The following is a 17,716-nucleotide window of genomic DNA, read 5'->3' on the forward strand; positions in this document are numbered from 1 at the left end:
TGATTAAAATATATAAGCCGGTAAATAATACATATATATATATATATATATATATATATATATATATATATATATATATATATATATATATATATATATATATACATATATAAACTGGAACAGATGCTAATAACAGACCTTTTACATACAAATTTATTGAATTTCAACTTTTAAGTAACATTTACGTATAAACCTTTAAATTATTGGTAATATAAACTCTGATATCCTACCGAAAGAAAAGTCGTTTAAAATATGAACGTATCTCAAGGAACACTTTTAATACAGTATGTAATACTCAATATTTTCACATCTCGAGTGCATATAGAGTTCGCAATTAATTAAAACGTGTTGATAGTTTTTGACATATCAGGATTAGAAGACGCAATGACTGTACATATCATTCCACCAAATGATGTTTTATATATCACAGTTAAAAGTATTTATTTAATTACTTCTTTTACTTCTTTTACACATGATGCGCTTAATTTTCAATACCTGCTTTGCTACTTCGTTTTGGTCTACATTAGTGCTTTTATTAAAAAACTCTCGTAGGTAATCTTTATTTTCCCATGAACTGTACAATAAGTTCCTCCAACAAGCCATCGCTCTAAAATGGCGATTTTTTTAGGTATAATACGCGGGAAACATTTCAACAAGGCCACTGTGCCTTGGCAAGAATAGAGTGTGGCTTAACCCAGCCCCGTGCATGCCGATAAGAATGTCTGTCCGTGCAATGATTTCAAGCTGTTTCTACCTTGGCAACGCGTCTATCTGGATGCCTTTCACGTTGTGAGTTGGAAAGCTTTCGCTTATTTTATTCAACAATTCGTCCTCATTTTTTATCTTTCTTGCTACGCTTCCGGTTGGATTGCGAGGATGAGCGACATAATTGTGTCGCCAGATAATTAGAATGTTTTTAACTTATCACAATTTATTTCGTACTTTAAACTTATCCTGTGCTTAGACAAAAAGAATTGTCTAAACTCTTCGAGGTATGGCACAGAAGATAGCCGATGATTGTCTAGTGGACTTTCGTAACCAACAATGCTCCAGACCATGTTTTTAAACTGGACTGGATTTTGCAGTTTGCTTACTCGGTGGACCTTACCGAACAGAGTTCGTCACGTTGCCTCAAGACCACCTTCCGGGTGACCGTCGATCCAGAGTATCGTGGCGTCTCCCGGTTGGATTTGAAAAAACTTCAACATTAGAAACGCATTGTAGAAGTCAGTCATCGTGTGGTAAAGATTAACATATTCGTACCTTGTAATAGCTATCGCAAAATCGGAATGTTTTATGGACGCTGATGAAAATGTATTCAAGTAAGTTTGTAATCCATTTTCCATCCATGCGTTAAATGCTGACTGTCACCCATAAATGAGTACTGTACCCTTTCTTTACAGGGTAACTGAAAAAATCCAGTCTTATACGTATAACACTCTTAAGTCTCTGGTTGGTGTAACACCCCAGATAGCTTCTCACCCCTTTCCGCCCTGTGCCGTAAGAAATATCACCGACCATATTTAGTAGTTTTGCAAACAGACCAGCGTAGCCGACGAAATTCCCGTTGCAAAAGTGTAAGCTTGTATTCAATACTCTATCAACGAATGGATCATCTCCAAGCATTGGCATTGCATTAAAGAATTATTCAACTGTTCCCTCTATGTCATGTCTCCTATGGTTCTTTCTTGATCCTTTTCCTCCAACACGTGTTTTCAAGTAAGGGCCGCATGAAAAGATACTCGTAAGAGAAGTGTCTGCAGGTGATGACTTCCACCAAAGCATGAGACAGGCAAATAATATCATGTTTATTAATATTCCAACACGGAGATGGAATCTTATTTTGTCACCGTAACTGGAAAATTAGTCGATGTGTTTTTTTTCTACGCGCAAGATCTTTGCGACAATCTTCGTTGACCTCTAACCTTTTCATATCACATCACTGCCTAATGTCAACACGATTTTGTCGAGCCATGCTCTTATCTGCATTACATGAACACTATGAACCTCACGTTCCTATTATCATACAGCCAATTAAATGTTACTAACATCTGATGGATGGTTTTATACATCGGTTTAAGCTTGCAAGCTAGTTATTATCATATTGTCCCTGAAAAAACAACTGATATCAACGAAATGTGACCTACAAAATGGGCTATTAAAACCAAACCAGAATATGTTGAAGCAAAATCTCTACGGATCGATGATTATACTTTGTTTGGTCAAATATTGCCTAAATAAAGAAAAGTGTATATCACATAGGAAATTACCGGTACTTACAAGGGAAATACCCTTATATTGTTTGTTTAATTGACGTAATACTGATTGTTTTACAGTTATATATTGCAAAGAAAATAAATTTAGTAAGACTGATTATTGGGTAAAAATGAAACTATTTAAGATCCAAAGGAGGTCGCAAATGTAATGGTCTTGTGGGAGTATATATAGGTTAGGCCACATAGTCTGTCACTCCAGGTTGTTTTGATAGCAGAATTAGATCATCTGCCTAATGTTTTTACGAACACCTTGCTTTATGTTTGTTATTTTTTAAGATATAACCCCTTGTATGGTAATATATGTATTACAAGTTTGTGTATTAGTTCAATACGTATGATTCAACAAACGATTAATAACAATTAACTGCCGTTTTCCTTATAATTCAGCACGATGGTTGTGTGCGATATATAATGTTGAATGATAATGAGCGGATGAACATTTATGCTAACATATCTTTCAACTATTCAGGTATTCCAATTGTGATTTCAGAATGTAACATCAAAAAACGATATATTACGGAAATTATATATTCTATTTATATATGAAACAGCTATAGAGACGTGTCTTGCAAACGTTTTCGAAACATGTTTGTGTTTTCATATATTACATCTCGTTCGCTGGATATTGAAATAAACAGTTTATATGTGATTGTTGTATACAATTAAAAAATTCTCTAAGTTGAATTTAAACATTCGATTTATTATATTTTTCTTAATAATTTAAGACGTTAATTTTTCCCTGAAAGGTTGGTGTCAATAACGGTGCATGCATATGTGCTAATTAATTTACGATATTTTGGATATACTGTGGTATAAATTTGGTTTGAGAAGAGCATTGACAGTAAGACTGCTGTTTTAAAACTTAAATGAAAGCCAATTATCGGTTTTGTTAATTTAGTTTCGTCATATTAAAATGCATTTTTAAAGAGTAGGTACTGTAATGATAACAAAAGTAGACTGGATTTATTTGCATTATAAGTCATTTTGTTTTCGTTAATAGTTTGTGTTCTTGTTTGGTGGCCTGTTGGCTTGATGTGTAAAGACATTTTGCTTTTATGGTATTTGGCCGTTTTTTGATTGCCAGATAACATGTGTAATTTGCTTATCGTTTGGTGAAAGCCAGTTTACCAGATGTGGATAAACCCAGTTGGCGCGTGTAGTTTTTTAACCAAACTTGTTAAAACGTGCGTTAACATTTACATTTTTGTTTATTTAATGTTTTTAAGATTGTACTATTCGAAGGGTATTATATATATATTGGAGAACATTAAATGTATGTTATTAAAGACCAGATTGGCTGATATGAATTAACCGGTTGGCTAGTTTTGTCCGTTGACAGTTTGTTGAAAACAGATTTTTTCAGATGCGTAAAAGCCAGTTTGCTTGCGTGTCAGTTTCACTAAAATGTCTCAAAACACATGTTGAAATTGCATTAACAAATGTTTGCAAAGTTTATTTTTTCAGTAGCTAGACAGTTCGAAGGATAAATAATGAATAGTGTAACATTAAAGTAAGAGGGCAGCTCGAAAGGTATGATTTTTTTTTGTGTAATTATGTATTAGAAAATAACTTGTTAAGATTAATAATGATGATTTTATTGATGATGATGATGTTATTAATGTTGATGATGATGCTAACGTTATGATGATGAGGAGGTATATTTTACAGTATTTTGTGAATGGATAATACTACATTTACGAACTTTGAGTGAATGAAATTATTTTAGGTTTGATGAAAACCGAATGATGTTGGTCTATACATATTATTTAGAAGAGAAAGATAGTATGGTTATGGTTTAGCACGAAACAATGAATGAATTTCTTGGTTTTGCGTTTAATTGAACAAAAACAAGTAACGGTTCAGCAACAGGGATTATTCTCAGAAGGTACATGTATTCCTATTAGAGTCACAGAAATTAAACTTTGCATCAATACCGGTTTTCTTTGAGATTTGTTGTATTGGTTAAAATTCCATAATTTGACGAGTTTTCCGGCCGACCAAGTACCTATAGCTTTGTATTTGAGTGTATTAAGCATTTTACTATTTTCAAATAAGTTAATCAAAATTAATAGGTTTTCTATTATATCAATTGAGCTCATGCTATTTCCATGGAAATTTGGGGTTTCGATCAGTAGCTTAAAGTATGTCTGTGTTGGTGAATTTAACATAAAAACAAATGTCAAGTCGGTAGTTTTAATTTTAAGAGCAGAAAATACGTATTGATTGTGAGAACATTAGTAACTTGTGTTTGGTATTTGCGCATGTTTCTTGTTGTCATTGGACCAAGTTGTTTAAGGCCAATTGGCCTGATTTGGAAAGCCAGTTGGCTTGTATGGTCAGTTGACCGTTTTTTAAAGACAGTCTATATGATGTGTGAAAGCCTGTTGGCTTGTGTTGTCAGTTTACCGAACTTTCTTAGAACGAAAGTCTCATACAATTAACAATCTTTGCCAGTTTATTGTTTGCAGTGCAGTAACTGGAAAGTTCGAATAGTATATTAAGTATTGAAGAATATAAAGGTATGGCTTATTTAGTATGTTATTATTATTACTAGGATTATGATTTTGATGTTTTTTTTTATTTTTGTTTTAATAATTTTTAATTATATAAATAATGTTTTATTATATCTGTTTTATTCTCTTGTGTATTATCTGAGTGGTCAGTTGACAGTTTGTGAAGGCCAGAGTGTGCCTGTTGTTGATTAGTTAGTTGGCTTGTGTAAGTTGACCGTACTTTCTTAGAACACATGTCCACATGGAATAAACAATATTTGCAAGTTTATTTTTGCAGTGCAGTAACTGGACTGTGTTAGTTCGAATTGTATATTAAGTATTGGATAGCATAAAGGTATGGTTTATTTAGTATGTTATTATTATTATTAAGATCATGCTTATGATGTTTTTAATTTGTTTTAATAATTATCATTAATTTTGTAAATATTGTTTTATTATATCTGTTTTATTCTCTTGTGTATTATCCGAGGGGTCAGTTGACCGTTTGTGAAGGCCAGAGTGTGCCTGTTGTTGATTAGCTAGTTGGCTTGTGTGGTCATTTGACCGTTTGTAAAGGCCAGAGTGTGCCAGATGTTGAATAGTCAGTTGGCTTGTGTGGTCATTTGACCGTTTGTGAAGGCCAGAGTGTGCCAGATGTTGATTAGCCTGTTGGCTTGTGTGGTCATTTGACCGTTGTTGAAGGCCATAGTGTGCAGATTGTGGTTGAATCATATATTTTTATTGCTTTTACAAATGTTTGTAATTATATCTTTTCAGTTAAATTATAGTTCCAGGGGTATATAACGTGATGGAGAATATTTAGGTATTCATTTTATGTATTATATTATTTATAATTTGTATTCTCGATTTGTTTTATTTGAAAGTCCTGTCAAATACAAGCACTCACTCCTATTTGTCTTTGGGTTTTTATTTGTATGATAATGATAATGATGTTGAAAGGATGACGATGATATGGATGATAATGATGACGAGTTTTTAATAGTATTTTGAGAATAGAGAAGAATAGAAAATAATAAATTTATTCAAAACAATGAGTAAATTAAATTATTCTCGGTTTGATAAATACGGTATAGTATAGTGGTATACATGTTGTTTAGAAGGGATATCATGGTAATGGTTTAGCGCGAAAATTGCACGGGTTTTGTGTTTAAGATTTAGCGCGAAAGCGCACGAGTTTTTCGTGTTTGGGTATATATGATTTGCAAATCTATTGAGTCGCCATTCGAGGGTGTATTTGACAGGCAAAAGTAATGGAAAAGGAAATCAAAGGGGTGATAACCCCGCCCGCCCGCCTTTAATGGACATATGTATATCTAAAAAATTGGTTACATTATGTTTACGTTTATAATTTTGCAATAATAAACTCAAAATTAAGTTTATTTTCATTTTGTTTTTTAGTCCATGTGAGATGGGATCTAAACAGATTTCTTCACCAAGAAAGTCGATGAGTGTATTTACATTTAAGTTTGAAGCAGCTCAGTTTTCTTGATTATTTTGTTTCATCTTTTGCTTCATATTGTGTTTTAATGTGAATTTTCAAGTTATGTGTTTTATATTTGAGAATCTCACTTCCTGGAGATAGTACTTACTGCATATTTATTGAAAACTTGGTATATTTAAATGTTTGATTTCTTACGTAATGAACGTTTAATTTTAAAAAGGTATTCTTATTTTTACGATTACTTAATTTTTTCGTTTCGGTGTCACTGGTTTAATGTTGAAGTCGGTTTAATGTAGCCTTAAAAAAATCGTCATATGCATATACATATATATTACAACGGAATACTTATGATTTATCAACATTTTTTTTCAATGTTTATGGATTTTATGGCTTGAGTGATTTGTTTGTTTCTTGTTGATGTCCGGGGTGTGTACAGGATGATTTTGATGTTTGTTTGTTATGAAGAATTTGCGCAATAAAATTTATAACGTTTATTTACATGTTTTACTAAAGAATACTTAATTTTTATAGTAAATAATAGCTGCTTATTTGTAGATTGCTCTTAAATTAGAGGTTTCGGGAGGTTATTAAGGCACCTAGACACCGGTCTTGAGCCATGGGTCTCCATACGTCCCCCTGCCATTAAAAGAATAAAGAAAGAAAAGAAAAATGGCAGTAGGGTTGCGTATCCCGCTCGCGGTTTTACCTGAATCGTTTATTTCTACCGATTATTGTATGGGGTGTACGTGAAGTCATGTTCACTTCTCTTGATTGGTGGTGGTGGATGAATCTTGCAGATGATAGCAGCTTCTTTAAACAAATTGATGTTTCACATTTGTACATTTATAATATTTAAGCAACTTAACGTGATCGATGGGCATTGGGGGCGTCCTGTGTGCACATTGGGCATCGGCGGGGATCAGTTTAGTCAAACAGTAACTCTTGATTTTATGTATATACTTGCCGACGAATTGTTATGAATAAATTTGCAATTTTTTACATGCCACACATGTGCACGTTAAGTATTCATAATTACATGCCCTACATAATTTAAATAGTATCGTTTCAGTTCTTTTGACATCTGAACAAAGATGTTACACCGTTTACAGTCGTCTCGAGACTCCTCAACTGAGCGGTGGCACATAGAACACATACGAGCGTCAGAAGAATTATTGTTTGCATTTATATGTCGAAAGTCCTGTCAAATACAAGCACTCACTCCTATATGTCTTTGGGTTATTATGTGTATGATAATGATAATGATGTTCAAAGGATGATGATGATATGGATGATAATGATGACGAGTATTTAATAGTATTTTGATAATAGAGAATCATAAATTTACTCATAACAATGAGTAACTGTTATTATCTGTGTTATCCTGATGAAGGCGTAAGCCGAAACGTTGATAAAAAGGGAAGAAAAATATGTGGATTTGTTTGATTTATCATACTATAATTAAAACTTTGGGACGATTGAACTTTATCGGTACGTGAAAAAGAATGGAAAAGCGTATAATTTTATCGTTGCTAAGCGCGCAACACCTAACACCTATATATTTCCTTAGTGTCGGGGGCTACCGCCCCCAAACCCCCGCTTTGTCGCTGGTGGTAAACAACTGCGTACCGGTAAAACTCAATCTAGCCAAAACTTTACAAACGGAGTTAAAATTAGATTTAATATATTTCTAATTTATGTTGTTTATGTATATCCTTACATAGCACTGTAGATAACCGTTTGTATCTAAATGTTTTGTTTTGACATGCATGCTAAATATGGGTCGGGAATGAAAGTTATAATGTGTTATTTTATTTTACACATAATATTCCCTCATTATCACGCGATTTTGTAAAACCAAGAGTCCAATGTAGGACCACATGCACTTCTACATTCGTTAATACTATTTAATGTCAACCGGTATTAACGCTTACACATATAACGTAGACATACTGTCTAAAATTATATTTTATAAGTCAATTTTGGCCAATAAACTATTGTTTACGATTTTCATGGTGCATGTCTGGATAAAATAAAAATGAAGTAGATTAAGGAGAATACATTTGTTGGAGCACGCAAGAACTGTGTAATTATTTAGTCGCACACAATGGAGTATGTCCATATTAGCTTAGCGCCTAATAAGCTGCTATTATTTTAAATAAATATAGCGGTTCAATTGTTTATCTAATGCACCTACCTAATTTTAATTAATTATAAGTTATATTTGGGTACGCAGCTTGCACATTCAGAATGCGAAGCTAATTTCATTTACATCGCAGTCTAAAATTACATTAAAAAATACCACGCAACGGCAATTCAAATGCAAATATTATATGTGGGCAAAAAACTTAACAATTTTATAATCATGTTGAAAGTAATTTGTTATTGCGTTTCCCTTATTAATAATGTATTTCACATTGACTTTTTTCATCCTCCTTTATGTTTTAGAAGCTGAGTTCTCGATGCCGATGTAGATTTTGTTTTAAGTTAATTATATTTTAAGACGTATCACGTTTCACGCTGCAAACGGTATATATTGGTTACATCAATTGACGTCCATCCAATATCAGACGTTTATTAATAATGAGTCTTTTGAAGTATAACATAGTAACCTGGTTACATAATTGACACTCCCTGCTTGCTTTAAAGAAAAAACATCACATTACATCAAAGCGAACGAAACTCCATTATATTAAATATTTCGCTTATCGGGATGTTGTAATCACAACCCATTTCCTCATGAGTATCTGGAATCAGCAATTAATGTTTCGAAATTGAATCGCCGTGTTTGATTAATCACCGCCTTCAGCGGAACAAACTTTCAAGCGGTCAATAGAAATAATCTTCTCATACCATAATTATTAATGTTATGCTATGTATTGTTTAAGACTTCTACAAACACACATTAAAGGCATGTGTTGTTTAATCTTGTATGATATTTAAGATAACAGTATTAGCGAACCGATTTAGATGTACATTTGCCAGACGACAAACTATAATGTCAATAACAAATACAAAATATTAACCAGAATTGTTATTTGAAGTTGTGTTTTTGCCTCAAATATTTTTGATATAAGTTCCAATCACGAGTTTATATTTTCTGCGATGAACTATAATTTAGCATCATGTTTTTCCAGCAAACGTGTATCAAAGCATGTGTATTAAAAAGATCTTATTTCGTTCTTCACAATCCAATTCAATAGAAAGTCTGTATCTGCTAGCAGGTCAACAAACGTGGATAAGCCCTATCTATTGTTTTGTTAAAAAATTAAGTGATTCAGAGAAACAAAAATGTTAGAGCCAATCGTGTTTTGCCTGATAATTTTCTTCTCAATGATAACTAACCAATACACTTTTCTCCGAATCTCTTGCTTATGTGGAGTATTGCACACACCAGTTAATACCCATTTTCATGGTAAGTATTTTATCACGCCAGAAGCATTGAATGTTATCGTCCGCAAGCTTCTTATAATGTTACATTCCGGCATTAATTTGAGAAATGCATTATACTAATACAACTTCATTACAATATATTGCATACTGATAATAACGGCGTTCCTATCAATATGTTTCTAAGTTCAAGAATATATTACGTATAAATTAGGAAATTAGGTATGCTTTTATGTATGCCTGAATGTTACAGAGAAATATTATTGTTAGAAGATTGGTGGACTACTGGAACAAACCATTAAATGTGACATTGAACTTAAAGAGATAATTCATTGTATAATGGAAACGAGTATTTAATGTCGTAAATAACATCCATGTATAGCACTACGCAAAATTATGTAGTTTAAAACATATAGTGTTGGGTACGTGGCCGTCAAATTGTCCTATTCTTTAGTTAAATTAATTGCATACATACGTTGGTTGCAGTTTTAACGCGGGCTACTTATAAGATGTCAATCGAGATATAGCACTTAATCTTAAAAACTATCGAATGCTCTACCAACGTCATCCATTCCTTTTCGGCGGTTAGTTTGTTTCTCCCTGAATGTATATATTTATTGAAACACTACAAGGCCCCCTTTTTCTGGTATATATTTTTCTATAAAGAAACAAATATTGATGAATGATAACGAAACAATTGTATATTATGCGACATTATATGTTCACCTTACCTCGACAAGAATGCAATAAGAAGTGTACTACAGTAATGTCCCGATATCGAAAGTGTGCCTAAGCATAGCGGAACATCTTGTACATCTAATTTGCACATGTTTTTCAAGTCCTGCTGAATTTGTCACACCCGCTAAAAGAGTCCAAGATACAACTTTCTATAATTAAAAAAAATGATATGTTTTGAGCGTTTATTAAAACGTCGAAAATATGAGTAGCAATAATGTATTCAATAAGACAATATTATGTTTGAAATATTATACTGTCGTTACGGTCGTTATGGCCCTTTAGGCTAATAAAGTCCAAAATAAACAGATACCCTAGCAATTATGATCAAAGGTAGACTATTTTGAACATACAAAAATATTAGTATGCCTTTAATAATATTCTTGACGAAGATATTACGAACTTTAAATCAGTCGTGATTAAAAAGATATTTTAGAAGTAGATCAGTGTAATTATGTGATAATCGTATAATTTTAATCTCATTGTAATCGTAACAAATTTACTGTGTTCTTTTTCATCTTCAAACGTGGACAAACATCACTGCTTTTTGTCCATTATCCATTCGGATAAAGAGGATTATATTCAACAACTGTAGCATACGCAATGGTACCATAATGTTTTATTTAATTGATGTTCTTGTATCAAACATACTAAGAAAACGCAGTAAAATGGTGTTGAGGTTGTTAAAAAATGGCGTAAGCCACCTTTGCTCATTTTTCAAGAGATGAAAATACATGCTTTAAAGGAATATTGAAGTTAGGTATAGCCATTTGTATTATAGCTATCAGAAAGCATGCGGTTTGTTAATTCGTTATCAATGTGGGTGAATCATCCACTATTTGCCCAGTTGCATGTTTCCAATGATTACTGTGTTATTTATTTAGTGTAAAAGAAAGATATTTCAATACGAGCCTTTCTTAACAAATGGATAAATAAAAGATACACAGTTTTAGCAATTACAGTTTTATTTCGTCTATCGTTAACAAGGATTGCTTCTTATGACCATTTGTATTCAGTCTGATTGAATAGCATATCAAGTTTTTGTGTAGGCGATTCGTAATAAACGGCTATTGAAATCAAATCAAAAACATGTTTGTGTCAAAATGACGTGTACGGTTTGCGAAGATCTTTGCCCATGTTTGAACAAAAAATATGTTTAAATCATTGCCTGTTTATATGTCTGTATTAAATTTTAAACGTTTTATTTTCACCAAATAAGGAAGCTGCGTTTACATGTTCGCGCTTAATTGTTCAATTAACACAACGAATTTGCTTTTGTCACCGTAAATACAGAATATAAGAAATAATAAGTCACCTAGCAGTCCCGCTTTCACGCACGTGTTGTTTTTATTGACATGACACGTTTCAATTTAACATGCAGTTAGGTGAAACATTTGTTTTGTTTAATAAATGTATCATTACTATAATTTTATACTTCCTATTTCTTTGCTATGTCGTGTGGTTATCCTTTAAAATACTATCGCGCATCTAACAGGTTTTAATACGAATATTATATAAAATGCAGTGAAATACACACACTTTTAGAAATAATTATAACAATGTTGCTGTTGTTAATTTCATTACACACGAACATGAAATGTCAGTTAAATCAAATGGCTATTTTTTATACACGTCCGTGTGATAAAGCTATTCGTGTCAATAATTAGTATATGTGTAAACGTTCATGAAGTCGTCGTTTGTAAGTAAATGTGGAACACGCTCTTGCCTTTGTTGAAATAATGTGGCTTTATTATATATATTAAACATGCCAGTGATCATGTATAGAGACCCATTTCAGTTTAACATTTATTGAAAACAACGTAATCATAATGAGCTGTAAGTACACTCCTGGTTGCTGCATTTTTATTTTATTGAAGATCTTTAGTTGGTTATAACTGAAAATTGTAATTTACTCTTAAAAATAAGATTTTAAAACGAACAGTCAAAATTATGATATATGTATCGATCCATGTGTTTTAATCTCTTTTGAAAGACACAACTTTAATCATTAATAAAACTTTTATTTCAACCGGTAATTCTTTTCCACTTTATTCTTAAAATTGTTTTTGAACGGCACCATTAATATTGGTAACAGTATTTCACTTACGACTACGACTTTTGTTAATGGCTATCTTAACATCAATTTGCATACACGTGTTCAGTATTTCCTTCTTTACGTCACAGAGAATATCTATATCAGATTAGACATTAATTGCAAATCTTACTTAAAACAAGCATATGATCAGGATAAGGATACTATTCGAAGAATTAAATATTTCTCGGTTCCTTCTTGAATGCAGCGAGTTTGTAAAATTGTAATAAACGCAAGACAGAAGCGAAAGCACTCATACAACGATTATGCAAACTACATCGTGATTTAAAACTGATAAAAAAATTATTATTTACCTTTTTTTTTATTTTTCGTAACGCATTTTAAGTAAATACATCCCCACTTGTGTGCTTGTATAAATATGCAAATGGATATAGTTTACAGTTTATTTTGAAGTTATTGCACATTTATAAAAGTATACTCATAAATACATTAAACCTAGATTTATTTGTTTACAGTCCCAAAATTATATGATTATGTCGATTCATCAATCTTTCGAATACATAATGTTAATTCCGAGCACCGGAAATTCGCTGACGGTGATGTTTATAGCATAAAGGAATTACTAACGAACAAACACGTTCTGTCACGTACACACTTGCTGTGTTGTTCTTGGTTTAAATGACAATGTATATATAGCGCGTACGCATACCAAAGTGCGGGCTTTCTGATAGAGCATACGTAGTGTTGCATGACAGAACAGAACTGTAATGTGTTGGAACTCGCAAACGTGATTGCAAAATATCTTAATAATGTCCGCGGTTTAACATGTAAAGTCAAGAACATTTTTTTGCAATCATCTAACTAAACTTTTCAAAAACATTCAGTTACGGGGCTCAGGAGCGATTCAACACAATTTCTTCGATGTGTTTGTGTATACACAATTTCAGTAAGTTTAAAATGATCATGAATTTGCCGTGGTGATGTGTTCATGGTTAATTAAATGTACACAAACATCGTCGCTAATGGAAATTTAAATTAATCCGGATATGGGAGATTTTGTGAAACTCTTTTAACACGCAATGTCAATTTATATAATTACAAAATGAGTTTAAATGTTCTTCAGAAAAAAATATGTTAATTTAGACTGCATAACGAACCTGTTATCGAACTTAATGAATTTGTTAATATTGTCGTAGAATATGCTTATTTAGTAACAATGATTATTTAGTATTCGTGTAATTGAAAACAAGGTTTGTTTGTAAGGTCATGTCTATCAATACCCATAGTTTACTTTATTAAAATGCATTTTCAGACTGAATTATTGGTAACGAATCCGTCTCCGGAATACCAAACTGTAGCTGTATGTCTTGTATTTATGTTTATCTTTGGTTACGCATTGACTAGGGTATTGTTCAGAAACTGAATTTCAAAATTATTTTATCGTTTTCGAACGCGGTTTGCTGCAAATAATGCTCCTGAAAAGAATAACGTAATTGAATGGATACCTGTCCGGTTTGAATTTTGAGTTTTATTCAAGTCAAGTATTTTTCGACATCAATGCGTCTGGTAAAATATCTTCCATTTACTAACACATTATTAAATTTCCGCTTTGTCTTTGCTGGAAACGGTTTTGATAAACAAACACATATTTTGAGGAAGTACTGAATTAATTGCCTCTGTCGATTCAGGTTTTCGAAAAGAATGGCTTAACAGTTGTATAAAACCTATTTTTAAATCCTTTTATGGTAAGATATATTCTAATCGTTGACAATGATAAAATAATCAAACGCAGAACGCTTACAAATATTCAAAACATTACGAAAGTAAAAAAAAAATCCAAATTTATTTCCGTTTGTGTGAAATGAGGGATGATTGTTTTGTGTACAAAGTGTATCTGTAACAGAGAGAAAAGATGAAACACGAAGTAATTTATAAATGACAAGAGACCGGTTGCAAAAAGCTATATGGTAAGTGAAAACATGGTGTTTCTGATCGTCATTTATTTTTTAGAGCACCATTTGCATGTCAATCGGTCCCATATTAGTTGTATACGTTGAGGAATGCGTTCGGATGCAATACGTTCCGAATTTTCCTAATATAATAAATGTTGTCTATTCGTTTATATCAACCGACGCAAATGTGAACAACAACATGCGTGTGTAGTTGAAAAGGTGATCTAATTTATAATGTATCGTTGAAAACAATTGTTAACGGACAATGTTACATGATATGTCGGTGTTATGGTTTTGTTTTCACAAACAAAATGCCAACTTGTCATTACATCTAAAAATTAGCTTGATATGTTAATAACTTAGCTATAATATAAAGAGGATGCGTGCATTTACTCTAAAAGTTTTCCATTTCATCTGAGTAATATGACGTGTATGCGATATATTAAGATCTAAAACACTAAGAATTTAACGGCATGTATTTGTTTGTCATTGAAATTCACTGTTTGATATTCCTTTTAAGAATGCATAAATATTAATCGGAATCAACAATACAAGCATCCTTAATAGTATATAAACAATATATATTAATTATACCAAACTTAATTACATTGTGGACACAAATAAATACAAAAACAGCAAAAACTTTTTTAAATTAAAATATTACATAAAAAAAGATCTGAAAGTGCCAATAAGTTACCGTTAAACGTCGTATTATATATTAGGTGCGCTACAAATGATGGTGCATACATATTATACTCGTTTATTTATTTTTACCAGGAACTTAATGATATTATACACATAAAGCATTGTTCTGACCACTCGTTTTAGAATCGGCTATCCAATTAAAAAATCACATATTGTATGTCAGCCCTTTATTATCTGTAAAGAAATCTAAAATTTACATTTTTTTCTGAACACTTTTTAAGATTGTTATATTATTTCCAGAAAACGGTATGCGCCGGTTTAACATTGTTATTTCAGATAAACCGACAAAATGTCAATGGTTGAATTTTCAAGAAATCTTTTAAATAAATGTTTGCGTCCGTTTTCTTAAAAGCACAAACACGATATTTCTTATGTCTGATTTTTGCATTATACCAAAGGCTTTATAATGGATTGGCATGCATATTGGAACATTTCACTTGGAAATCTTTGAAATTACAAAACGTGATCTTTCAATAAGATGAGTGATTGATGTCAACGCAGAACGAATGATGACACTGATTTAAATACGAAGGAATAAATATGGAGAAATTTTGAATACAGGAAATTTAATGTATATGGTGTATCACGCTCTGATGCATATTTAACAAGCAAATTCGTTGAATTGATATCCCCCGCCAATATGCTTCTGGACACAAAAGTGTTATATTTGACCCTCAAAAAGCATTTGTTTTAAGATACAAAGGGCCATAATTCCGTTAATAACAGATACTGTACAATGCCATTTGGCGTGCATCATTCTTTTATCCATAGATATACTCATAACAAGTTTCAATGAAATCCGCCAAAGCACTTCCAAGATATGGCTCCGGACGGACGGAAAAACGGACGGATGGAAAGACGGAAAGACGGATGGACGGAAGGACAACGCCAAAACAATATCTTTCCTCCTATGGCGGGGGATAAGAATGTGCATACAAAAGAATATATGTAGTTTAATTGCGAGTTGTTGAAAGTGCATAGTTTTGCTTAGTTCCACGAACACCGGTTTAAGAATATATAATAATACAAATATAATATTTTGTTTGATAAAACGCAGTCTGAAAAATAAAAACAACTAGCTATGTATGTTGGCCTAGGAACTCAATTTGTAATTATAAAAACAAAATTCCTTATGTAAAACACTACAAAATGTTCTGGTCAAAATAATGTAAATATGATACATTGTGGTAAACTGTTGAGTTTTGTTTTCCCTTACTACAATGTGTGCATTGCTTCTAACTTCAGGAATTAATAGAATTATGTTTACAAACACTGGGTCAATGGTTATGTTTGAAAGAAAAATGCCTTTTTTGAAAAGGATATCAAACGAAATATGTTCGAAAAACACAGCGACTAGCAATATCTATCAAATGTGTACGCATGAATTATTCTCGAAATGTATCAACATTAGAACACCGCTGCATAATCATTACTTTTATTCTTTTGTTTGTGGTCTAACATCGCCCATCTTTTGTTTTGACTAATATCCAAAGAAGTTATCAAATACAAAGTATGCAAGGTTAGTTAATTTTGATGGAAAAAGGAGATCGATTACAAAATACTTCAAAGTATGAATTTTCTAAAAAGGACACTACACAAGAGCTATTCGGTCTACAATATATGCATATTTTGTCAGTTATAAATTTATGATTATTTAGGAAGTGTTTTTTGTATCATTTTAAGTAACTGTTGCCATACATTTGTCCATTTACATAACTTGTCGGCACAATGTTTACTGTTAATGATGTGTTTACACACTTTCTTTAACATACATCATGGACTGAACGGATGAACAGACGAATATTGAGATACTCTGGCTGACGGACAAGACACATCTTTTGGTGAAAACTAACTGCCTACGCAAAGTCACAATCGACGAATCAATTTAGAGTTGCTCCCTAACGAAATACAAGGCCCATGAATAATCAATCATTATTTGTTTTATTATGTTCTTGTTCGTGAACAATGTTATAAAATCTCATTTTTAATGTAACATTAAACTCATTTTATGATGTGAAGACATACACGTCATTATTTAACGAAATACTATTTAGTTCACTGCGTCGACGTTTCGGATGTTCCTGTTTTTCAAATGGCAATTATAAGGCACGAACAGCGTTTGATCCGAACAGTAAAATAACAACAGTGTTACCATTTCATTTGTTTCCTGTTGAATCTTATAAAATATGTTTTTAAAAAGTACCAATGTCAGGTATTTATGTCACTGACAATGGCTAGAATTAAATGAGAGAGATTTAGAGAGTCTTATGATAAATTATGTTTTTTAATCACGCACTAGTTGTATTGTATGGGTTTGGGCCGAGGAATAAGCTCTAAAACACCGGATTAAGAGTCTGTTCTAGAATTTAACCAAGGTAGTTGTGTCGTCTTCTATCAAAACAATTATAGCAACTTCGTACATTGCGATCCATTATTATACCATTGTACCTTTATTCATGTATATTACACATTTCTCATCGGAGGAATATGTTTAGCATTTTCTCAAATGGTTGTTAATACTGTATATTGCCATATTCTTTCTTGGTAGGCCATTAATATTAAGAGTAAAATGGCAACAAACATTTATTTGCGCAAAAATGAGTTGTTTCGGCTTCTACAACAGTGTGGTGCATCAGTTGTCAAAGGCAACACAC

General features: G+C 32.2%; 1 protein-coding gene across 1 annotated transcript in view; it reads right to left on the bottom strand.

Annotated features, from left to right (window-relative positions):
- Window positions 1-483: 483 nt before the first annotated feature.
- Window positions 484-17,716, bottom strand: part of LOC127841364 (uncharacterized) — a 33,715-nt gene continuing 16,482 nt past the window's right edge. The window contains exon 2 of the mRNA XM_052370172.1: window positions 484-628. Within this exon, the coding sequence (XP_052226132.1) occupies window positions 625-628 (4 nt within the window). The 3' untranslated portion in view covers window positions 484-624. The remainder of the gene's footprint in view (window positions 629-17,716) is intronic.

Source organism: Dreissena polymorpha, chromosome 8 (assembly GCF_020536995.1).
Source record: "Dreissena polymorpha isolate Duluth1 chromosome 8, UMN_Dpol_1.0, whole genome shotgun sequence".
NCBI lineage: Eukaryota > Metazoa > Mollusca > Bivalvia > Myida > Dreissenidae > Dreissena > Dreissena polymorpha.